The 23,672-nt window shown below is 60.8% G+C and overlaps 2 protein-coding genes across 3 annotated transcripts in view; one reads left to right on the forward strand and one right to left on the reverse strand.

Moving 5' to 3' along the window:
• LOC132026948 (mitochondrial import inner membrane translocase subunit TIM16) overlaps window positions 1–23,672 on the forward strand; it is a 66,605-nt gene that overhangs the window by 21,018 nt on the left and 21,915 nt on the right. For both annotated transcript variants that reach the window (XM_059415448.1, XM_059415450.1), the window contains exons 7-9: window positions 1,339–1,389; window positions 6,909–6,995; window positions 7,462–7,544. In XM_059415448.1, coding sequence (XP_059271431.1) covers window positions 1,339–1,389; window positions 6,909–6,995; window positions 7,462–7,544 — 221 coding nt within the window. The remainder of the gene's footprint in view (window positions 1–1,338; window positions 1,390–6,908; window positions 6,996–7,461; window positions 7,545–23,672) is intronic.
• On the reverse strand, window positions 11,968–23,057 carry VASN (vasorin). The gene is made up of 2 exons (XM_059415451.1): window positions 22,900–23,057; window positions 11,968–14,626 (listed from the first exon to the last, which is right to left on the reverse strand). Exon 2 carries the CDS (start codon window positions 14,614–14,616, stop codon window positions 12,595–12,597), a length of 2,022 nt encoding a protein of 673 aa, XP_059271434.1. The 5' UTR covers window positions 14,617–14,626; window positions 22,900–23,057; the 3' UTR covers window positions 11,968–12,594.

The raw sequence follows: 23,672 nt of genomic DNA on the forward strand, positions 1-23,672 counted from the left end.
ATACACTTTAGAATCCGTTCATCCATAACCACAAAATAACTTGGTGGAGTTTTCACTGGGATTTTGTTGAATCTGTAGATCAACTTGGGAAGAAGGGACGTTTTGACATTACTGATTACTGATTATATTCCTATTCATGGACATGGACTTTCTTGTTTGTTTAGTTCTTTGACTCTTTTCATCAGAGGTTTGTAATATCCTTCCCATAGATCTTGTACGTATTTTGTTAGATTTATAGCTAAGCATTTCGCATTTTTTCGTGCTGGTGTAAGTGGTACTGTGTTTTTCATTTCAAATTCCGATTGTTCCTTGCTGGGTCGTTGTTTTTCAAAATATGAAAATATGAGTCCACGCTGAATGCAGCAAAGTGGAACTGTGCTAAGATGAAAAGAAGAAGAGCTGATCACCTCCCACCTTCCCCGTCCCCAGCACTAACACACAACCCATGCTGTTCAAGGCCTTTCTCCTTGCTCAGCAAACTTGCAAAAGCTACAGGAATGTGGTCAAATAGAGATCCTTGTTTACTTTTGCCGCAGCAGAATCACACCATCCGCGTTATTCTCCACCGTCCCTGTAGCACTTAACGATTGGTCATGGCCAAGCCTGTAAGTAGTCAGTGGATGTAAATTCTGCCCCCCTTCTCCCCAGTCCTTTATGCGTGTACATTTCTGCACAGGCACACCCACTACTCCAAGGGAATAGAGTCCTTCTGCATGGTATGGGCACTTCATTTGGTGTGTGTATATATATATATTTGTATGTGTATGTGTATATGTATATGTCTTACCTATTCCTGTCTCCAGCCTTAGGTAATCTGAGTCAGTAGCTGTGTGACGAGTGATGGTTGGGATGTGTAAACTTGCTATCCTGGTTAGTCACCATGTTCTTTAGGTGTAGAAATGACATCATCTTTTGTGCTCCTCTGGGCTGAGCTGAACGCAGGGCCAGGCATCTACCAGCTGGTAGTCTAGAGTTTGGTTCTGGGCCTCATTTTCTCCATCTGTGACGGGGTCATGGTGATAGCACCACTTCATAAGGTGGCTGGAAAGATGGGGAAAGATCATGCGTGTAGTAGGCCTGGCGCATTGTAGGTGCTCAGCAAATGTGAACTCCTGTATCTGAGTTCTCTAGTGTGGGTGACTAGGGCAGGAAAGGGGGCCTGCCCCCTGCAGTGAGAAGTAGGAGCCAGCCTGGGGAGGGGTCACCTGGTGCGTGATGGCAGCCCTGTGTACTAGGAGGTGGGGCCATCAGAGCCTTTGGGTAGGGGAGAGAGGCTGGCCTCTAAGGACCCTACCTGTCCCAAGTACACTCTCTATTTACTCCTCTCTTCTTTTCCAGGACAAGCAGCTGCGGATCTTTGACCCTAGAACAAAGCCAGGGGCCTCCCAGGTGAGTTGTGTGGGCTGGGGGTTGGGCTGAGGCTCTAGTGGCTCCAGCAGGTATAGGTGGGGGTAGGCTCTGCCTCTTAGCAGAGATTCTGCCACACCCCATGCCCCTGGCCCAGGCCTGATGGGTGTGTAGGGGTCACCTGGAGTGGGCTCCTGCTACCAAAAGTTCTTTCTGGGAAACATGTTTTGGGTCCTGAGAGGACCTGGCTTGGATCACAGGGAAGGGCGCATCCTGGCTGTCCACAGGCCTTAGTGGAGGCGTCCTGTGGCTTTAGGAAGCTAATCTGAGATTCCAGCTTCCTCTTCTTTCTTGAGACCCTCATGCCTCCCTGCTTATCCTGGCACAGTTGGCAGAGGCCAGCCTTGGAGGAACCAGAAAGACACAGCCGCCCACCCCGTACCCTTCCAGCCTCACAGCCAATGGACCTTCATTCTGTACTTGGGGTCTGGGGGACCCAGGCACTGAGCATGTTTGGTTTCTGTCGGTGATAGTGCTTGGGGTGCCTGGGGCCTTTTGAGTGCTGAGTGGGTGATGGGTTCTGGGTTCATGCTACAGCCACTGAGCCACTGGGGAATCATTCATTCATTCGACATCAGCTCAGTACCAGGCATGTGGTGAAGGGCCTGTCACTGGTGCTATGGGAAGCCGTTAAGAGAGTTTTAAGCAGAAAGTAAGATAAGCGGGTTTACAGTTTTGAAAACTTCTTCTTGAAGGTGAGGAGGCTTCTTTACTGAGGAAGGTAAAGATCAGGGGAAGAGCTCCCCAGCGAAACCCAGGCCCTTCCCAGACACCCTGTCTCCATCTCTAGGATTTGTTCCCTACCTGGGGTCAAGGGCCATTCACCAGCCTAAACCTGGTCAGCAGTAGCGAGGGGTGTGGGGCCTTGCCCCCATACCTTTAGCATGTGCCTTCACACACGCACACACAGGATCCCCGTCGCGTAGGCCACAGCGACTTTTTGCCCACGGTAGCCTAGTTGGTTCTGTTTCTGACCGGCCAAAGACCAAAAGGAGGTCCTGTATTGACCAAGCCTGCCAGGCGTGGTTTCAACACTCCCCACCCCCATTCCAGCCCACCGTGGCCCTGCTTCCCGGGGAGCTTGGCCCGGTGGCTGGGGGTGGCGCCTGTCCATGTCCCAGGACAGTGGGGTATGAGCAGTGCGCCCCACTAGAGTTTTCCGTGTTTGACCTCCAAGCCTCTGCTCGGAAGGGGACATCCCAGGTTGCAGGAGGGAGGTTGAGGCCCTCCACCTCCAGCTTTCTCAGAGCCCCGGGGCACCACGCATGGTACCCCATTCTTGCCCCAGCTGGGCATTGTATGGGGCCAGCTCCCCTGGCCTGAACATTTTCTTCCTTTCTTGCCGCCTCTTCCAGCAAGTGGTGGTGGGGTAGACAGTGATGGTGCCGAGGTGGAGACCGAGTGGCTGCTGTCCAAAGGGCTCCAAGTTTCTAGAAGAAGGGGGAGAGGATCTGGTTCAGGAGGGAGCCCCCCTGAATGGGGCTTCTGGGCCAAGGAGACCTGGGAAGAGCGTGGGTGGCTCCTACCCCCTCCCAGCTGCTGGGATGCTGCCTGGGCTCTGCCGCTGGTGCTGGTGCGGGGGCAGCAGGGCCTGGAATGCTGCCCTCCTCGTGGCCCTGCCCCCCACTTCCGCCCAGGGCATCTGGCCCACACCTGGCTTCTATTAGGAAAACCGCTGCTGGCGGCCAGGGTCGGTGTGAGCTGAGGGGCCCGCTCAGGGGAGAGACCTTCTGGGAGTGCCTTCTTTTGAGATCCTTCTTCCCCACTAGAGAGGGGGGTGCAGCTGAGGGGGGGTCAAGGGAGGATGCACTAGAGGCTGTCACTACAGCCTGGAAGCTGGGTGGGGCACCCTGGGGAGTCCTCCCCTTGCTGTCGTTTTTGGGCCCCGGGTGACCTGAGCTTGGGTTGGGAGATGCTTGAGCAACTCCCTCCTGTTCCCCATCCCCCACCTTATATCTAGATTGCATTTATGACCATTTATTATATCCTGAGCCCTTGGCACACACAATCTTTTTCCACATTCATGATTGTCCTATAAATCTGGCCCTTTGGTCATTTCTGTCCTAGGGGCACAGCAGGGCAGCCTAGGCGGGCTTATCTGTTGGACACTGCAACCCCTTCACTGTTGGGAGCCTGGGTGGGGGTGGCCAAGGCCTGAAGCTGTGGGTGTGCCAGGGATGGAGCAGCCTATGGCTGAAGGGGTGTCCAGGGAGCTGTGAGACTTCAGCACTGCCCTCGGGTCAGCCATCTGACCTCTGGCATGGGCTGGTAGACCTGAGCCTGGCCGAGGAGGGGCATGAGTGGGTGGCGGGGGTCTTACACCAGAGAAGGTCCTCGGGGCCCTGCGCTGCTCCTGCAGCTGCCCTGCCCCATACAGCAAGCATTGCCTTGGCGACAGAGGGGGGACTTGGCTGTACCGCAGCTGGAATGCCGGGTATGTGCCTGTTCCTGGCGCCCCTGTGCTGGGCAGTCGGCCCCTCCTGTTCTCTCCTTGGGGCCAGGTGTTGGGGAGACAGGAGGGGACTGAGGGACTTCTCCCTGGGCAAGGTGCTCTGCTGCTTGTTGGGACAAAGGCCACCCCTGTGAGGGGGGAAAGCCCAAGGCCTGGCCTGCAGGCCTCGGGGATTACCACCAGCAGTTTCCCCTAGAGCCTCCTGTGACAGAGCTGGGATTTCGGGGTGGCAGACTGCCCGAGTTCCAGCCAAACCTCTCCTCTGCTCCGGAGAATGAGAATTTGGGCATCTGGCGAGAGGGCTCCTCCTCCCTGAGTCCTGCACAGGTCAGGGAAGAAGAACTTGTCAGTTTTAAAATACAAATCAGGGGCGCCTGGGTGGCTCAGTGGGTTGAGCCGCTGCCTTCGGCTCGGGTCGTGATCTCAGGGTCCTGGGATCGAGTCCCACATGGGGCTCTCTGCTCAGCGCGGGGCCTGCTTCCCTTCCTTTCTGTCTGCCTGCCTCTCTGCCTACTTGTGATCTCTCTCTGTCAAATAAATAAATAAAATCTTAAAAAAAAATTAAAAAATAAAATACAAATCATTTTAATGATCTGGGGACAGAGGAAGGAGAAGGTGGTCAGTGGCCAACCCAGCCCCAGGCCAACCCAGCCCCATTCCATAGGGCCTCCTGTGGCTCCCGGGCACACTGAGCCAAGTGTGCCGACAGTGGGCATGCTGGGCCCAGGCTGAGCTCCTGCCTCATCTCAGCTTCCTTGGTGCCTTCAGTGTCCTCAGAGACCAATGCCCTGCCCATCACCACCCTGTGGGCAGCCTGGGTCCCCTGGTGTGAGCTCATCCAGGGGTGTGTGGTAGGAGGCAGCTGGGACCTGGGGCCCCTCCTGGTCCCAGCTCTGCTGGCTTTTACCTGCTGCTCAGTCTCCTCATCTGTTGTCACCTCAGGTCCCTGTCACACAAACACAGAACAATCACCCAGCCCACAGGGGGCAGGGGGCTCAGAGAGCTGACAGCTGTCTTACTAGGTGACTTGAGGCAGGTGTCTTCTCCTTGAGCCTCTGGTTTCTCCATGTGTAAAATAGGAAGATGGGAGACAGGCCAAGGTCGATTCTGTCCCTGATCTGTGCTACTGAATGAAAAATGCTTCATTGCAGCCTGCATGCCCTGCAGGCTTGGGGGCAACTCCTCTCCCTCGCCTCCTGCCCCCTGCAGTAGCCCTGGCCTCTTTGCTCACCCAGGTCCCAGGTCCCCACTCATCACAGGTGCTGGCCCCCTTGCCTGGCTCACACCTGCTGATCCTTCCTGCCTTCGCTCACATGTCACCTTAATTTCCTTCCCTCTATTATACTTTTATTGTACTCCGTTATCAGGCTTTTTAAGAAAATGTATATGGGGTATGTGCCAGACAAGCCCTGGGCGTTCACCAGTGTTAACCCTTCCCACAGCAGCTCTCCGAGGGTGGTCCCGTTACACGCTCCTTCTCCAGCTGAGGGAACAGGCACAGAGGCGTAGAGCTGTCATGCTGGGGGGAGGCCGTCAGTCACCAGGCAGCTTTTCACCCAGAGCCGCGGCCCCTAACCTTCACTTCCTGGCACTTACAATAACGTGCAGGGACATAGGGATTTCTCTTTGGTTCAGCTCCGTCTCCCAGCTTGTGTGTTCAGTGAGGCGGGGGACCCTCTCTACTTTCACATATTCCCAGTGCCTAGCAGAGAACGCTGCTCGAACATTCGTATTATGATTGAGCAGTCCCGCGTCACCCACTGACGTGACCATCCATCAGAGAAGCATCCGAGAACCACCTGCCCCACCGTGGCCCCTAGCATGGGGCGTGGCCTGGGGAGACCTCGCAAGGTCTGGTGCACAAATGAGTGACACATGACGCTTTGCCAGCGGTCTGGTTTGCTCTGCGCCTGGGATATTTGCGCGCCAGTGAAAGGGAGGGCCTGTGTGACACCACTGCCTCTAGGGTGTCAGGGCATGGCTGACCTAGCTCTGGCCCCACAGCCCCTCGTATGTAGAGCGGGGTGTGGGGCCCTGGTTCTCAGGCTGCAGCCTTGACTTCCTGTGCCGGCTGCCGAGTGGGGAGGGGAGCAGTGAGAAAAGCCCCTTGAACAACATGGGCCATTCCAGGGTCTCCCACACTGGGGTCCGCCTCCGCGGGCTGGGGAGGGGACGCTGGGCCAGCTCCTCCCAGGCTACCTCCCTCCCTCATTCATTCCCAAGGAGATCGTGGGAAGCTTGGAGGAAGCTGGCCACAGTTTGGGGTGAGCTATTTTTGGTAACAGGGTCTTTGGTCTCAGGCTCCAGGGGCCGAGGTGACTGGGAGGGAGCTGTTTGCATTTCCTCTGGGCCCCCTCTGCTCCTTGGGCTCTCCTCCCCACCCCGGGCCCTGGGGACGGGGCCGCCTATCGTATGAACTCGCCTCTTCTCCCTGGGCTCAGGAAGCCTTCGTGCTGGCAGCTCCCGTACTGGGGGAAAGCGAGGAGGGGCACTTATTTGCCCTCTCCGGGGACCATTCCATAGAGCTTGGCACCAGGCCCTCTCCCCAGGCCCTGGCAGTCAGGAGGTGGCCGTGATGCTCACACTCCCGTGATCTGCAGTCAGCCAGTCCCTCTCGTGTGTAGTGTCAGTCGGTCCTTGGATAGCCCTGTGAACGTGAGCCCCACTCACAAATGAGGGTCTCTGAAAGCATGGGGATCCCCAGAACTTGGGGATAACGACTGGCCACTGAGTGCCTCCTCTGGGATTCCTGGAAGGACAAGGGTGTGCTGCCACCCTGAGCCCTGGCCCTGTGACCAGGCAGTCCCTACTGTCCCCTTTGGAAGAGGGGCACTGAGCCTAAGCCTGGTGCCAGGTCAGCCCTCTGGGTGCGGTGCTGTCCTCAGCCAAGGTGAAGCTGGGGTCCATCGTGTCATGACACTAGGCCTCCCCTGTCCCCCAGCCGCTGGGGCTCACCACCCTGGCCCCTTCTGCCCTCCGTGGGGCTCTCAGGCAGGTGGCCCACCCCAGGAGGCCCCAGCGGCGCAGCGCCATCTTTTGTCTCCTCCAGAGTACGGAGGCCCACAGGAACAGCAAGGATGGTCGGCTGGCGTGGACGGGCACCCAGGAGCAACTTGTGTCCACTGGCTTCAACCAGGTAGGGCTCCTCCCAGATGGGCTGGGCACCCACACCCAGAGGGTAGGGATGAGGCCCACTGGGAGGTGAGGGGTGTCCAGCCAGCTCTAGGCCTGTCCATATACGGCCCTGTGTGCGGCCGGGTCTCAGAGCCCCAGGGGACCTCCAGCTGCTGAAAACTGGCAGATTCCATTCGCAATAGCTAAGCCTGACCCTGGGAACTGTGGCAGCCTGCCCCCACCACTCCCAGGAGTCCATGGACAGAACCGCCCCCGTGTCCCTTGTCACCTAGGGGTCCTTAAAGGGGCAGGACATGAAAACCCAAACTCTCCCTCCCTGGCATGACTCATTTCCCCCCCACCCTCCAAGGGCTGCTCTGGGCCAAGTGCCCTTGTGCCAGGCTGTGTCCTGAGATGCTGGCTTCCCAGGGAGCCCAGGGGGATGAGGGATGGGCCCTTCTGAGCCCCTCTTTGCCCCCTCCATGCAGATGCGGGAGCGGGAAGTGAAGCTCTGGGACACCCGGCACTTCTCCAGTGCCCTTGCCTCCCTCAGCCTGGACACCTCGCCCGGGTAGGAGCAGCTGGCACACTGGGGCTGGGCTTGAGGGAGGGTCAAGGGCATGAATGATGTCTTGAAGCCTATAGTGGACACTCGGGGTGAGGGCCTCTGCTGTGCCATGGCAAGGCCACCTGTGGAGTGGAGGGGCCCAAGCGGGTGGCACTGCCTGGCCCAGCCCAGACCTTGTCAGTGAGGGGCTCATCACCCAAGTGGTCGGAGGCTCAAGCTCGTCTGCGAGGTTTTGCAGAAGAAACCCGGTCGTGGCCCTTCAAGGCTCCTCCAGCAGGCCTGTGGGGGCGAGGCCACTCTGCCCGAGCAGAGGAACTTCCTGACCCCATCCCACCCGGTCCCCAGCCACAGCAGGGGCCCTTGCTCATGCAGGCTTTCAGAGTGTCAGGGCAGGGACTGTGACCTGGCAGACATATGGGTGGGAAGTGTGGGAACGTATTTGATTTTGCTGGGGCCATTTTGGCCGTGCCGAGGGTCAAGGAGACCAAAGCTTCAGTAGATGGCAGGGTGGACATGGGGTGACATGGGGACAGACGGGCTGGCAAGCTTGCAGGCACAAGGGACAGAGGGAGGCAGGCCTTGGACTGACAGGCTTTATGGAACCTCCTCAGCCCTGGCCACACGCCTGTCTCTGGTGGTTGTGGGTGTGGTGGGGGGGTGGGTGTGCCCAAGTGGCTTGGGACTGCAAGTGCCTCTCAGTTTTCCATCCTCCTGGAAGTGTGTGCAGGGGGGTCTGTGATGGAGCCGTGGGGACTGGCCAAGCCAGCTCTGTGCAGGGGGCCTGGGCTCCCTGTGGCTTAGGCACAGGAGGCTGTCAGAGATGACTCCCCATATCACAGCTGAGGAAACAGGCGCTGGGAGTGAGGGACCATCCTGGCTTGGGTAGGAGGAGCTGGGGGCCTGGTTCCTTTTCAGAAGCCTCTGCCCTGCTCAGTCACAAGTGTTGGAGGGGCTTTCTGGGAACCCCACCTGCTCCCCAGGCAGGGACCTATGAAGGTTAGAACCAGGAGAGGGTTTTCATTCTTGGCTGTCTGCCCAGCCCTTTCCCCTTCCATTTCATGGCTGGAGAAACTGAGTCACAGAAGACCTAGTGATCTGTCTAAGCTCTGGGAATCGCGTGGACCATGTTTGAGGGCACAGAAGCCTGACTGCCATAAGAATTCTTGCCAGGGCATCTGCCAGAGAAGGGCTAACGGTGGCAGTGACCCTCCACTCCCATCACTTCTTACAAACCCGAGAGAGGTTGGGGGGCTGGTGAGGCCCATTTTGCTGATGAGGAAAGCGAAGCTGAGTGAGATCCAGTGCTTTCGAACTACATAGTGCAAGGCCTCTGCTTACTCTGGGCCCTGGGGATTTGGAGGGGGCAGACACAAGGGGCCCCTTTGTTGAAAGAATAAGAGCCCCTGGGCCTGATGCTGCATTCGTATCTCATCCTCCACACCTCCCCAGGCCAGGCCATCTCTTCCCTACCCGGCTCCCCCGCAAACGGAGGGAGCTGGCCCAGCCTGGAGAGGGGACCCAGGGTTGGTCATCAAGTGCTCCTCCTCCCACCACTTCCTGCCTTCCAGGCTCCACCCCTGGCCCCTGATGGGTCCCCCTCCACCACAGAGCAGCCCCTGCTCATCCCCAGCTTGGCCCCTGGAGGAGTTAACGATGCCCAGACCCCATGGTGCCACTGGCCAAGGCTGACCCTGTAATTACAGCAGTTAAGAATAGCTTCGCAGGGCCAGCAGGGCCTGGAATTTCTCAAATCACTCCCAGATGGGTGGCCAGACCCGTGTCCCACCCCCTCCATCCCCCAGGCCTGGCCCTTGCCCTGCCAGGCCACACCCTTGGCAGGGGAGTGGGGACTCTCCAGCCCTGTGTGGTGGTGGAACCCCTCGGGCTCCCCTGGGTGTCAGCTCTGCTCAGTGATCTGGACTGTAGATGGGAAGCATGCCGGGTGTCAGATGCGGGGACAGCCACGGAGTTCCACTGTACCCCTTCAATTTCTTCTCTGTTTTACAGATTTTCCCTCTTAATTTGAGCAGAACAGGGAGTGTTCTTTTAAAAGCTAGAGGGGGCCGAGGATCAGGCACACACCTCTCCCTGTTATCTCCCAGGGAACGCCCAGGGCCGACCCTCCCAGAGGCTTCTGTCATGGCTCCCACCTGGGTCCTCCTCCCTGCTCATCCCCATGGTCCGTGGAGCAAGGCTCCCTCAGAGGAGACATGGCATGGTTGGAAGAGCAAGGCATCAGGGGCCTGTCCGCGAAGCCAAGCTCTGGGCAGGGTGGAGGTGGGAGGGTAAGTGGCAGGGTAGGCCTGGCACTGAGGGAGCAGCTCCTGCTGTAGACTGGGAGGCGCGGAAACACTGTCTCGGGGCGATGCTTCTGGGTGGGTGAAAGGTCAGCTGGACCCATCACGGGCGCCAGGCAAAGGGGGACACATCTCCTCGTGATCCACAAGAGGCGTCTGAGGCCAGAGAAGTTCATTATCTGCTGAGGTCACCACAGCAGCCAGTCCGCGCAGGGCGGAGGCTGGGGTTCAGTCTCTGGGGCTTCACACCAGAGAGCTTCTGCTCTTCATGGCGGCCCCACCCGTCTCCTGGAGGCCTGCATGGCTGGCAGCGCAGGGACTGGGCCAGGGTGCCTTTGTCGGGATCCTATCCCTGCCTGCCCTGAACAAGCTGCTGCTGGCTCACCTCTCCCAGCCGGTGCTTCTCACTGTAGGACATTTGCTGGGCGTTAATGAGTCCATGTGGCACAGGGCCTGCGGCAGCAAGGACCCAAAATCCCACTGGCATCTCTCCACATCTGTCCCTGGACCCTGCCCTGGGGCCCTGGGATTGCCTTGGCTTGGTCTCCACTCTGCCCCTGGGCCTCCCTCCACTCCCCCAGCCCCTGATCTGATGTGATACCCTTTCTGGGAGAGCTGGAGTGATCTTCAGCCCATCTTTGGGTCCCGCCTCCCCACCCCACCCCCTACCATCCCACTAGGCCAGGTTTGGCTTTGCAATGAAAACATTTATGCAACAGCCAATGCTGTGTTCAGCAGCAGCCCACAGGCCCACAATGGCCCCTTTGACAGGGCTGCCGAGGGGGAGGGCAGGCCTTGCCATAGCCGCTCCCCTAATGGGACCCAGGCTCACAGGAAATCCACCTGGCCCACCGCTGCCTCAGGAAGAAGGGGCCCCACCCAGGCTCACTGCCACCATCCTCTGCCGGCCACGACCCACCACCTACCTCCTCCCTTCCCGTGCCAGAACCCTCAGCAGCCGCTAATTGAATCCAGAGCCTCGCGTGGCTGGGCCTGACTCGGCGCTGACATCAATGCCCTGAGCCACAGGGCCTGCTCCCCAGGCCTGGCTGAGCAGCCGCCTTCCATGCAGGGCGAGGCTGATGGGGCCCAGGGGCCGTGACCCACAGAGGGGACCCAGGATGGGGCCTCCGGGAGGTTTGCTTAGTGCTCGCCACGCCTCTCTGTGGCCCCAGGGCCCCCTTTGCCTCCCGTCTCAGGGTCATGGGAGAAGGTGCTGTGCTAGCGCTCTTGTTTCCCAGCTCCCAGCACCCAGGCCAGGCCAGAGCTGCAGTCCTGCATCCCTGGCCCTGCCCCCATATAGTCTATGGCCTTCCTGGAAAACACTCCCACTTCCGGGGTTTCTGGAAAGCCTGGCACATCCCAAGTGCAGAGAGTAAAGGGGCATCACAGGGCCATCAGGCCTTTGCAAGCCAGCCTCAGACCTTTGGTCCTGTCCCTGAGCCATCTGCCCCTAACAGCCCTGGCTTGGCCCTTTCTCTCCACTCTGACAGAGGGTTTCTGTCATTCAGAATCTGTGCTGACCCTCCACTAAGACCCCTCTTTGCTGCTGGAGCAAGAGGCCGGGAGCAGGGTTTCCTAGCCTGAGCCCACGCAGACGGTTGTCAGAACTGCAGGGAGGGCTGAGCTGTGTGCTCTGCCTGGCTCACCACCATCTGTGGGGGCCTGCAGGGCCTTCACAGATGAAGGTAGACAGTGAAATGCCTATCAGGCCCTTCCCCAAGGAGGGCTGCTTGGGGACCCTCTTGGCCTTTTTCTGCCACGAGGCTTCCCCAGTTTCCCAGGAGCACTACAGTTCCTGCTGGCAGACCACTGGGCCTGGGTGGGGTGAGGCCGCCCCCATGTCCCTCTTCTCCGAGGTTAGAAGGTGCTCAGCTCCCAGCTCTGCTCCCACCTGCATACCAGTCTCAGCTGAGAGGCTGCACCAGGCACTCTGATTGAGGCTGGGCAGGGTACCTGGAAGGGCCACCCTTCCTGGCATGGTCGGAAAGCCCTCCTAAGCCCAGGGGCTGCTGATCAGGGCCTAGTGCCCACTGGGGAGAGGGCACTTCCCCCAAAGAGAGTTAGCCCTTTATGCCCACCCTCCCTCCACCCAGCCCAGGTACCCTGGGCTACGCTAGAGAAACAGACTCACTTTATCTTTTATTTTTCGTACAAAAGGCCTTCATATCATTGTTTGTCTTACAAAAACCAAAGTCCTTGTCTCTGAGTTTGAAAAACATTTTCCCAGAATAAATGGGAAAGAATCTCATAAATATATTTTTAAAAATCAAAGCAAAACATGTTCCTAAAGTGTCTGTCCTTCCAGTTTCTTTTGTTCCTTTGCTCCTTGGGGCTGAGGCTGACCCTACGCCCCATCCCCAGCCCCACTCTTCCTCTGCTGTCTTTCTGGGGGCTTCCTTCACTGGCCCCCAGAGTCTCCCTGGGAGGGGGGGCCCTGGCAGCCCTGGGCCTGTGTTACCAGCACACGGCAGAGCACGCCCCACCTTTCCCCAGGGGTTGTACGTTGCAGAGGACAGGGCAGACGCCCTCCTCATAGGCACGCAGTCTGGAGGCACCTTCGAGGTGGTCACCTGGGTCCCAGGATCTCATGGATGAGGAGACGGAGGGGCTGGGTCTTGCTGTGGTCACACAGTGCCCACCCTGCTGTGTCCCCCGGTAGGGATCTGAGAACTTCCTCGGTCTGGCCGCAGGAGGGCGCCGGCGGGTCCCAGCGGGGCTGAGAGCCCGGCCTCGCAGCTTCGTTGCTCCCAGGCTTAGATGTAGGGCTTGGCGGGGAGGGGCCCCTGGGGGCTGGGCCCGGTGTAGCCCATGAGTGGCACCTCACACTCGGGCCCGCTGGGTGGGGCCTCCCCACCGACCTCAGTCGCCTTGGGGCCCGGCTCCAAGGGGGCCTTCACGCCCTCCAGCTCCAGGGGCCCAGTGCCGGGTCCCAGCTGTGCTTTGCCGTGCGCAGCCGCCGCCGCCCGCCCCCGCCGCACGCAGTAGGCCGCCCCCACGGCCGCCAGCGCGGCCAGGAGCACGGCCGCCAGGGCGGGCGCGATGAGGAGCGGCAGGTTGCCCTCCCGGGCCTGGGTGACAGGCGCGTGGTTGGAGCGGCTGGCGGGGGGTGTGCGGGCCTCCCCACAGGCCTCTTCGCCCTCCGGCACTCGCCCGACGCCCAGAGGCCTGACGCAGATGGAGTAGGTGGCGTTGGGCCGCAGCTGGGTGACCGTGTACTCGGCAAGGGAAGCGGGCAGGCGGAGCGTCACGGGCCGCTTGTCGGGGCCCGACAGGTTGCGGTAGGTGAGGCGGAGGCTTCTGAGCTGCAGGGCACTGCCCTGCAGGTAGCGCCGCAGCCCCACGCGCAGGGAAGTGGGGCTGGCTGGCTCGATGCCCAGGGCCGGGGGCTGCGGCGGCTGCAGCGTGGCCGGGGCCGGGCTGGCCGGAAGCCCCTGCCGCACGCGGCTCTCGCAGTACAGGCCCACAAAGAGCTCAGGGCACAGGCACTCCAGGTGCCCCTGCACCCCCAGGTGGCAGGTGCCGCCATTGAGACAAATGGAGGCCGGGCAGTCCTGGGGCCGGGATGGAGGCCGCACCGTGGGCGGGGCTGCAGGGGGCAGGCTGGGGGCCTCCGTGACCAGCTCCGTCGGGCTGAGCCAGGTGGGGGCCGGACTGGAAGGGGAGAAGGTGGGCCCCCACACCTCGGGCTTTGTGGTGGGTGCCGTGGCTGTGGTGGTGGTGGCAGGGCAGCCAAAGTCCGCATACTCGAGGTCTAGGAGCAGTCGGCCGGCATTCTTGGGCGGGAAGTGGCAGCGTGTCTCCTCTGGACTGGCCAGTGCCACGTGGCTGTCCCGTAGCCAAGGCCCAAACCAGCTTAGGGGGCAGACGCAGTTGAAGGGGTTGCGGGCGGCTGCCAGGAGCCGCAGGCGGGGGAAGAGGCCCGACAGCTCGTGCGGGAGGGCCTGCAGGCTCAGGTTGCTCAGGTCCAGCTCCTGCAAGGCCACCAGGCCGGCCAGGCCCTCGGGCCGCACCTGGGCAATGCGGGTGTTGCCCGCTAGCCGCAGGCGCGTCAGGCCCCGAAGGCCCCGGATGGCGGGTGGCACACGCTCCAGCTGGTTGTCAGACACGTCCAGGTCATGGAGGTTGCGCAAGCGGCTGAAGAGCCCCTCATCCAGCCGCCGCAGCCCCAGGCCAGCCAGCCGCAGTGCCTCCACGTTGGCCGTGTCCAGGGTGCCAGGCTCCAGTGCCGGGAGGCTGTTGTGACTGAGGTCAAGCAGCAGCAGGCGCGGCAGGTGCAACGGGGGCAGTGCCCGCAAGTCGTTGTCCTGCAGCTTGAGCTCCAGGAGGCCATCGAGCGTGTCAAAGGCCCCGGGCTGGATGTGGCGGATGCGGTTCTTGCCCAAGTAGAGGCGCTCCAGGCGCCGCAGACCATGGAAGGTCTCGTTGGTGATCTCGCGAAGCCTGTTGGCCGTCAGGTCCAGGTTGCTGAGGTTGGCGAGCGGCTGAAAGACCCCGCTGGGCAGGCTGGCGATTTGGTTTTGCGACAGGTCCAGGAGCTGCAGCCCCGGCAGGCTGGCAAAGCTGCCTGCATCGAGCGTGGTGATGCCGTTCTCGAAGACATACAGGCCGGCTGTGTCGGGTGGCACGTCGCGGGGCACAGTGGTTCCCTGCCGGGCGGTGCAAAAGACTGTCTGTGGCTGGTTGCACTGGCAGCCAGATGGGCAGCCCCACACCCCAGGCTCTGGGGCCAGCAGCAGCAGCGGCAGCAGCAGGCGCAGGGGGATTCTGGAGCACATCTTCTGGTTCCTGGGAGCAGAGGGGAGAGAGAGAGAGAGGCAGGAGACCATGAGTCAGGGGCCCAGGGGACAGCCACGCTGGGGAAGGACCAAGAAGGGAATTCCCAGCCCCCTTCACCATTCCCTTCCTCCAAGTCCAAGAGTGCACAGTAGTTATGAGTCAGGTCCCCAGTGCCCCGGCCCTGTTCTTGTCCCAGCCCCATCGGCCCCTCACCGAGTGACTCTGAGCCCTCACATGACTTCATTACGCTATCAGTTGCTACTTCCTGCGCTGTCACCAGGGCTCAGTGGGCTGATGCGTGCAGAGAGAGGCCGGCCCCCAAATACTCAGTGACCACAAAAGCTGCCATCTCCTTCACTCCAGCCCTCTTGTGTCTGCAGCTCAGAGAAAACACGTGGTCTGAAAGCATCAGACTCTGTGCCCTCCCTTCAAGTCCCATCCCCCCCGCAAATCTCCACTGAGGTGGACAGGCGAGGAGGGAGCCCCGTGGGTCTTAGAGCAGCAGCCCCTCCCCGCAGCATCTGCGAGAGAAGGGGCTGGCAGCCAGCGCGTAAGCAGAGAAGCTGGCTGCCCCGGGCCGCCGGCCCCTGCCGCCACGCTCTGTGTCCTCCGAGTGAGGAGACCGCAGCGGGAAGACTTCACATGGAAACTATGGGATCGGTGTTTTTCCACTTGTGAAGTCAGACCTGCCCAGTATGGGAGCTGAGGGCCCCTCCAGGATGTGGCTAGGGGGAATGTTCCAAGGGAGGGGGCAGAGGAGGGTCTGAGCCATTGGCAGGTGTCCTCCTGTGGGGTAGGGAGCAGGGAGGCAGGGAGCCCTGGTTTTAAGATCCCCATCTCTGAGGTGTGATGACAGATTCAGAGGTGGGGGGCTCCTGGTCTCCCTAGGCTTACCCAGGGGGGCACACTGAGGGACACTGGGTATGGGGTGACCCCAGAGTCAGTGCTGGGGCTAGAAACTTTCTGCGGACTGGTTTGTCTACCATTTTTTGGGGTCCACTCTGGCCTGAGTACTGAGAGGGGCAGCAGCTCCTCTCCCATGCAAGCTCCCTGCATTTCCAGTCCTCTCGTGGGGTGCCCCGCACAGCCATGGCAGGTGGAAACTATTCTCACTGCTCCCAGGTGACAGAAGAGAAGGGGGTTCCAGAAGGTGTAGTGACTTGCTGCCTTCCCACTGCAAGGAAATCCGAGCCGGAGCCTAGGTCCTTAACCATGTCCAGGTGCAGCTGGGCCCGAAGCCTGTGATGGTCCTGCCCTGCTGATGTGGGGGCAGCTCTCTCAGCTGCTCGGGACTCCAGCTTGTAGCTGGAACTGCTTAAGACAGAATGGGGCCACAGTATGAGGCCCCCTTTCAGGCTCCTGGGGGAGCCCAGGGGCCACCCTAGCAGCAGTCCCCACTCTCCAGGCGCCTAGAGTCCCCAAGAGGCCGGCACTCCTCTCCAGGCGCCTTCTGCTCACACAAGGGCCTTTTGTGCTGGGGCCCGGCCTCCCCTTCCCCCATGCCTGCCAGCCATCAGGCCATGGCAGGTAACACGGCCCCCTCAGCCGAGCCTGTGTTCCGCCCGGCTGCCATCCCTCAGGCTCCTCCCCCAGGAACACAGGCCCCTTGAAGTGTGAGGCAGAGGACGGGCAGGTGGTCCCAGGAGAGATGCGACAAGTCAGCAGGGAGACTAGCTCGAGGTCAAGGCCTATACCCAGGTTGGGCCTGCACAGGCCCTGCCCGCCTGCAGGGTCCCTTTTGCCAGGGAAGCAGGCCGATCACCCTCTGCCCCTCACTTGTTCACTGAAGACGACCCTTCAGAGGCCAGCCAGGGAGGGAGGGCACCCCGACCCCCAGCTGGTGCCCCTTCCCTTGCTGTCACGCCTGTCTGCTCCCTTGTGTCCCAGAGCATGCTTAGCTCATCTTTGCTGAGTGAACGGTGGGGCAGAGCCTCTAACTGAACGTCAGAGGGAAGCTAAGACTGGGACCTGGAAGGCCTTGTGCCCCTCCAGCCCTGCCGGCACCACCCCAAGGGGGCTGCGTGCACCACACCCGGCCTTTTCCCGCAGGGGGACCCACTCCACCCTCACTGACTCAGAAGGCAGCGGGTGTGGCCTGGCCTCCAGATGTGGGCTGTGAGCGCCCCCCGCCCCCCACGTCCACATGTGGGGTGAGCCGCCTTCCCCTGAATCAGCCTCCCAGCGGGGCAGGCAGGGTCAGGAAGGGCGCAGCCAGGCTCCAAGGTGGGAGGGGACCCTACACGTGGCTACCCCTGCGGCTTCAGCTCCCCCTGGGCTACATATAAGGTCATAGTTAAGAGTTCACACTCCTGGCAGCCTGGGCCCGGGGCATCGCAATTCTGAGGCCATAGACAGTGGCTTTCTCTCAGAGCCTTGCTTTCTTCAGTGTCTCCCCAGGCGTTTCAGAGTCACACATTCTAGGACCGGGAGTGCTTAAAACTGAACAGCCCTGCGTGGCCCTTGGGGGCCCAGGGTGCGCACTGGGGGGCGTTCCCCACTCTACACTGAGGAGGGACTGATGTGGGAGCTCTGGGCTTCGCTCCATGACTTTAATACATTAAGTCATCTTGGGGGAGCTATAGGTCTGTCCAGCCACAGGGTGGCCATCTGGCTGAGTCTGTGGGGAGCAGGGGCTGGGTCAGAAAAAGAGCGACTGGCATCCTGGGCGGGGGAGACCCCAGCAGGCAGCAGCTAACCCACTTCCCACCTGCTGGGATGCCAGGGTGAGCACCTGGGCCAGAGCAAGGAGTCAGCCCTGGGGCTTTAGCAAATGAGAAGCCGGATGCCGGCAGCTCCAGGGGCTCTGCCATGGGCTCTCCTGGCACCAAGAGCAGATCGCATAGCTCCCAGAAGGGGACCCAGAAGGGGAAGGCCAGTCATGGGACAGGGTGCGGCAGGGCAACAGGACATAGAGGCCTGAGTTTGGGCCCAAATTTGCCCCTAAATCGCTTCCCATGTCCCTTTCCGATTCTGGGCCTCAGTTTCTCACTTGCCCTGCCTCACTCTCTGGAGTTGTTCTGAGCACCTGGGCTTGTAGTGTTGTGTTGTTCTGTTTGTTTTTAAGTGGGGGAGTTCTTTTAACAAGTTCTGGGGGCGATTCCGCCTGCCTGGGCTCGTTCTGCTGTGTGTGTGCACTGGGGGTGTGGTGTCTCATGGAGCTCATGGCTGGCCTGGCTACTGCAGCTCCAGCAGTCCTGAAGGACCAGAGGCCTGGCCTGGGCTTTGATACCTGATCTGCTGACCCAAGGCAGAGAGGTGGGACCTCTCCCTCTGCAAAGGATGTGGAGAGTCTCCTGGAGGCAGCCCTGGGGCTTGGGGGGCCGTGGGAGTAGGAGGGCAAAGGGTCCAGGTCATCTCTCTTTCACCTGCCCCCTGCAGCCTCCTCGCCTTGGCCTGGCCCACCGTGGTGTGGTGGGAAGAGGCAGGAAACTGAGGCCCAGGCTCCTGCTGCTGACGGTGCTGCCCTCCAGGGGACAGTTACTGGGATGGGGCTTCTTAAGGTCCCACTGCCTGCGATCCCAGCCTGGTGGCATGGCAGTCATGCCTCTCCACCCTTCACCTCCCTCCTGGCTGTGAAGGGCCGGTGGGGGGTGGTTCCCGGTTATAGTGCCTGATCGCTGGGCTGTTTGGTTTGTACTCGGAGCGCGAGCTAAGTGGTCAGTCAACATCAGCTACTGAAGGTGTTACCCGTAAAACCTGAGTCCTGCCTTTGCACATACAGGGGGAGGATGGCATGGTGTGGGAGGGGCTTCGTGGCACTTTCCGCCCAGACAGGAGGCCCCCTGAGCCCAGGGCAAGGCCTCCTCGTGGAGGCTGGCCTTCATCCTCAGTGTGGGAGAATAGGAGCTGGAGAGAGTAGCCTGACAAGGAGTATATTTGGTTCTGGAAGGGGGCGGGGGAGTGGGCTGTGCTTTGGCCGGCCCCCCTGAGCGTATGACCTGGGAGTAGGCGAAGGGAGCGGAGGGAGAGGCTCAATGAGTAAGGAACCCCTCCTCCGCTCACAGTGGGACCCTGGGGCCCTCACCCACATCTGAGTGTGGGGGACATCTGGAGGCGCCCAGTCACACATGGGCCCTGGGTCAGGCAGGTGCTAGTGAGTGGGTGGGACCCCCAGGCATCTGGGGGACCACATCAGAGCCAAGACTGCGCATCTCACTGCTCCTGGGGAAGGCCACATGCCTGGCTGCTGGGGACATAGGGTCGGACAGACGAGGCCAACACAAACCCTTCCTGGGCCAGAAACTGTGGCGTGGGTGCAGGGGTCTGGTGCTGCAGGACTGACCCTGAGGCTCCGGGCCTCTGGCTCCCAGTGCCCCCCACCCCCACCCCCGGGCTAAGGCCTGCCGGCCAGGCCTGGCAGCAGCCCAGCCCAGGAGTCTACCAACCCCACCCCCCCAGGCAGGCGGGGACCATGCCGGCGGCCAGGATGGCTGGCTCCGGTTTCGCTGACGTGTCTGAGGAGACTCAGAGCCGAGGCTGGATCCGCCCATCTCCCCACTCCTGGGGCACAGCAGAGCAGAGAGGTTGGGGTCTCCATCCCAGGCTCTCAGAGGAAGGGGACAAGGTGAGGTTGGAGACCGCAGTCTGGTCCTGTCATGTCATGAAGCCGGGAGTCCCTACTGGTCTTGGTTCCTCTCCCTTACTCTACCTTCTGCTGCAGTCGGCTCTGCTCATTCTGCACGTGAAGCCCAAGGCACCACTTTGTGACCTCATCCAGTTCCCTTCCCTTGCTGTCTTTCTGTCTCCCACCTTTAACCCCAGGGGTTTCTCAACCCCAGGTACACATCACATTCTCCCGGGAAGCTTTGGGAAGTTCCTGAGGGCCTCTCCACTCCTTGCCAATTGGATAAGGCCCAGGCAGAGCTGCATTTTGGAGAAGCTCCTGCAGTGAGTCTCCCCTTCAGGGCTCAGAGCTTGGGGCAGAAGATTGCAAAGGGGGACAGTCTGGATGTCCAAGGAGGGGTCCGGGTCGCCAGCAGGTGTGGTTAGTTGGGCGTGCCAAAAGAGCAGGAGCTGGGCCCTTTTCTCCCCTCCTATTTCCTCCCAGGCAGGAGCTGCCTGGCCCCAAATGGGTGCCTTCAGTGGCACCGTGGGTGACTTGGCAGCCACCAGACCTGTCAGCCCAGGACTGGGAGACTGGTGACTAAAGCCCTTCTGCCCAAGTGGGCCCTCAGGGCGGCGAGATATGTCATCTCAGTCGGAAGAGGTGCCACTCTGTTGGGAGAGGACACCTGCTTCCCCAGGAGCTATTTGGTGGCTGTGGCCCAACTAGAAATGGGCCAGTCCAGATGCCACCATCGGCACGCGTGGGTGTGATGCCACAGAGGCTAGGCTCAGTCAGACCTAGGGCCTCCTAGCTGTCCTGTCCCCACCCAGGGCCAAGCATCCATCAAGTAAGGCCCTAACCCTGCAATTAACCATGGATTTGCCAGAGGAAGACCTTAGTCACCAAGGGAGGCCACCAGCTCAAGCCAGCTGGGCCCAGGTTGTCTGGGACCAAGAAGGAAGTGGCCCTGAAGGGATCTTTGCCCTTCTCACTCTTGCCATGCCCGGGGTCCTCAGTTCCCTTGCGGCAAAACTGGCCCCTCCTGGGGTCTGTGAGCTGTTCAGGGGAGCCGCAACCCGGCTCCCCAACCCGGGTCTCTCAGTTCTTACCGCTGCCCATCCAGGCCCAGGGCCAGTAGGGGCCCCAGTGACCGCCTCAGCCCCAGCCCCTTCTCAGTGCAAGCCAGCTCTCTCCTCCCTCTTTAATTAAATCTCTCAGGCAGCCGCAGAGGAATGTCAGCCTTATTGCATTCCCCTGGAGGAGACTGGTTGGGGGGACTGTCCCCAACCTGGAGAACTGGCCCCTTGCCTGTCTCTATCCCCCCAAACCACGGCGGCTCGAGGGAGCCTGCTTCAGCCTCTTCATACCCAGGGAGGCTGGAATGAGGAAAAGTGGGGGAGGCCTGAGGGCCTGGCCAACCAGGCGGCCCAGCCAGCTGAAGGAAAGCAATCCGGCTGACTCTGGAATGTGGAAACCGATAAAAGGAGGAAGGCTGAGCCCCTGTCTGCCTGCGGTGCACTCAGACTCCTGCAGCACCCCAGCCCGCCCCCAAACATAGCCTTGTTCCAGTCACGCGCGCGCAAACACATGCCCACGCCAGACACACGCCCACTGGGCCGTGCTCACACACACACACACACACACACACACACACACACACACACTCCCTCCTTCCCTCCCCCTTCTCCAAGAACTCTTGCAAATTCCACAGCAGTGAGGGGAGCTGGTTTTCTTGGCAGCAGAGAGCCTTGGGCTCCCTGGCTCAGGGAGGGACTCTAAGGGGAGCTGAGGGGGCTACGGGAGGGGCCACTAACCCCGTTCAGTGGCATTGATGCCCTTCCCGAGAGCTCAGGGCCTGTAGATGGTCAGGGATGCTTCTGTGGGACAGGCTCACCTAGCCTTCTCTCTGGTCTCCAAGGGGGACTGGCTGGCTGGCTTTCTGAGGTGGGAGCTGCCTCCTGGGGGCAGCTGAGACCCCACTTTCCTTTTCCCAGGACCTGCCCAGCTCAGGGGAAGGGTCCACTTACAAGACCCCATGAGGACTCAACCCTCTTTACCTGGGACTTGCTCCAGCTCCCCCAGGGCTGTGGGGAATGAGGGTGTCAGGAATGGGAACCGGAAACTGTGGACCCTGCCCAGGGCATCTCCCTGCCTGCCACAGAGGCTTCTGAGGGAGAACACAGGTCGGGGCAGTATCTGAGGGGCTAGTCATGTTCACTTCCCTTTCCTCATTGTCAGAGTCCCAGCAGATGCCCTGCGACACCAGTCCCCCACTGACCACATCTGACCTTCCGGACCCCCAGGTCCCAGAGTAGCTGTTTCAGTATGCAGCTGGGGGAGGTGGGGACAGCCAGTGCCCGGGCCCCCTGTCTGGCACGTGTGTGCTCATCCTCCCTCCCTGGGCCAGATAATGGTCTGGAGGGAATCCAGCTGGGCTGCACATTACCAGAGCCCTCTTCCTGCCTCTGACACTCTGTTTACAGAAGCTCCGGGGGCTGATTCCCCTGGGAGAAGACAGCCAACTCAGGGGACTTCTCTCCCATCCCCCCACACGCCTGCCTTATCCCTTCTGGGCCTTGCCAACAGCTGGGCCCATATTGGACTTCAGTGCCCTCTGGGGCATCTACCCAGCTACCCTTCTTTGCCTTCAACACCCAAAGTCCAGCCTAGCAGGAAGGAACCTTTGAAATTTAGTGCAGTGTCCCAGCCCCATAAGCTCTTGCCCTGGAGAGGAGGGCTCTGGGTCCTGGTGCCTCTTCCAGAACCTCACCTGCCCTTGGTGCAAAAGGCAAGCAGGGAGACACGGGGACCTTCAGGGCCTTTCCCTCCTTCCCACCTTGCAGACTCCACCCCTGGGCCCCAACAGGAGAGGTAGTCAGTGACCCTGGTGTGGTAATCTTTAACAAATGGGGGCAAGGCGGAATGGTTGGCACCAAACGCCTGGCCTGCCAGTGACCACAGGGGACCTCAGCAGCCCTCAGGCCCCAGAGCTGCCAGCCCAGGGACACAAAGGACTAAGCTGGCTCCTGGCCATTGGGTTCATAGCCCAAGCAAAGCCCTGTGGTTGGCAGAGGCAGAGCTGGGGCACCCTAATATCTGGAAAAGGAAGGGCCCCAGCCAGCCAAGATCTGTTCCCTGCCCCCCAGGGGGCATCGGATACCTCCTAGCCATCCCCAGTCCTCCCCAAAGCTGCATACCTGTGGGCCCCAGGTATGGTGACAAGGGCCCTCAGTACCCCCAGGTGGCCAATCTACAGATCTGCACAGGGGCTCCAGGCCCAGAACCAGACTGTCCCACTCCAGGAGGTAAAAGTAACCAAGACCATGGCTTGACTATCCCCTCAAAGGGGTTTGATTCATAAAACTGGTCATGCCGGAGGGCCCAGCCGTGGGAGGAGGAAGCGAGGGAGGGGGTGTTTATTTTGTCTGCTCACAGCCCTGCCGGCTACCGGCCGGTGAGCCTTGTACGCGCGCGCGCGGGCGCGCGCGGTCGTAGGGCTATCCTGGGCTGCCCGAGGAGGGGGCAAGTCGGGCGCGGGCAGGGGGTGCATGGGGCCCGTCCGCCTTGGACCCCGGTCAGTCCGGGTGATTGTGCGAGGCTGGGGGTCGCGTGTCCGTCCTGAGTGCCTGTCCGCGCGACGGGGGGGTAGTTCGCGCGCGTGATCGGCGCTTTGCATAGCCCGCCCCACGGCGTCCGCCGTCTCCGCCCGCAGCGCCCCGTTCCGGTAGACACTCACCGGGCGGCGGCAGCAGCAGCAGGAACCGGGCGGGGTGGGCCGGCCGGCCCGATGGGGTCCTGGGATCCGGGGTCCCGAGGCGGCCGCGTTCGGTTCTCCCCGCCCCGGGCTTGGGCTGCGGAGTCAGCTCGCGGGAGGCGGGTCGCGGTTTAAGGGCTGGGGGCGGGGCCTCTCCCCCTTGGGGCGGGGCGGGGCGGGGCCGATAGAGACCCACCTCCTCTCTCCGCTAAAGGGGTCATTTCGCCCGCCGCCTGATACTCGTTCCTCCACCTCCCGACCAAGGAGGACGGAGTCCCGCGCTCCCGTCTGCTGTGCCACTAGTTTGCCATATGATTCTGGGCGGGTCCCTGTTTTTCGTAAAAGCAAAAGCAAGAGAATATTGAGACCAAGAGTTTCAAACCCGGATACCTGCGCATACCAGGCGGGCGGCATAAGGACAGTGTTTAAACCCTAACACCATAGCTTGTGGAGACCTGGAGAGGTGGCGATGGGTGGGTAGGGAAAGTGAGGGTTGGTGGAAAGGCTCGACCCCTATGACCTGCCCCAGTCTGCCAGAGTTTCAGGTTTTTCAAGAGAAACTGGAAATCTGGGTTTTTTAGTTGAAATCTCTCAATGTGTTATTGTTGGTAGCTAATCCCAATTTAAAAAACTCTTGGGCAGGGCGCCTGGGTGGCTCAGTGGGTTAAGCCGCTGCCTTCAGCTCAGGTCATGATCTCAGAGTCCTGGGATCGAGTCCCGCATCGGGCTCTCTGCTCAGCAGAGAGCCTGCTTCC

This window comes from Mustela nigripes, chromosome 11, assembly GCF_022355385.1.
Source record: "Mustela nigripes isolate SB6536 chromosome 11, MUSNIG.SB6536, whole genome shotgun sequence".
In the NCBI taxonomy this organism is placed as follows: Eukaryota; Metazoa; Chordata; class Mammalia; order Carnivora; family Mustelidae; genus Mustela; species Mustela nigripes.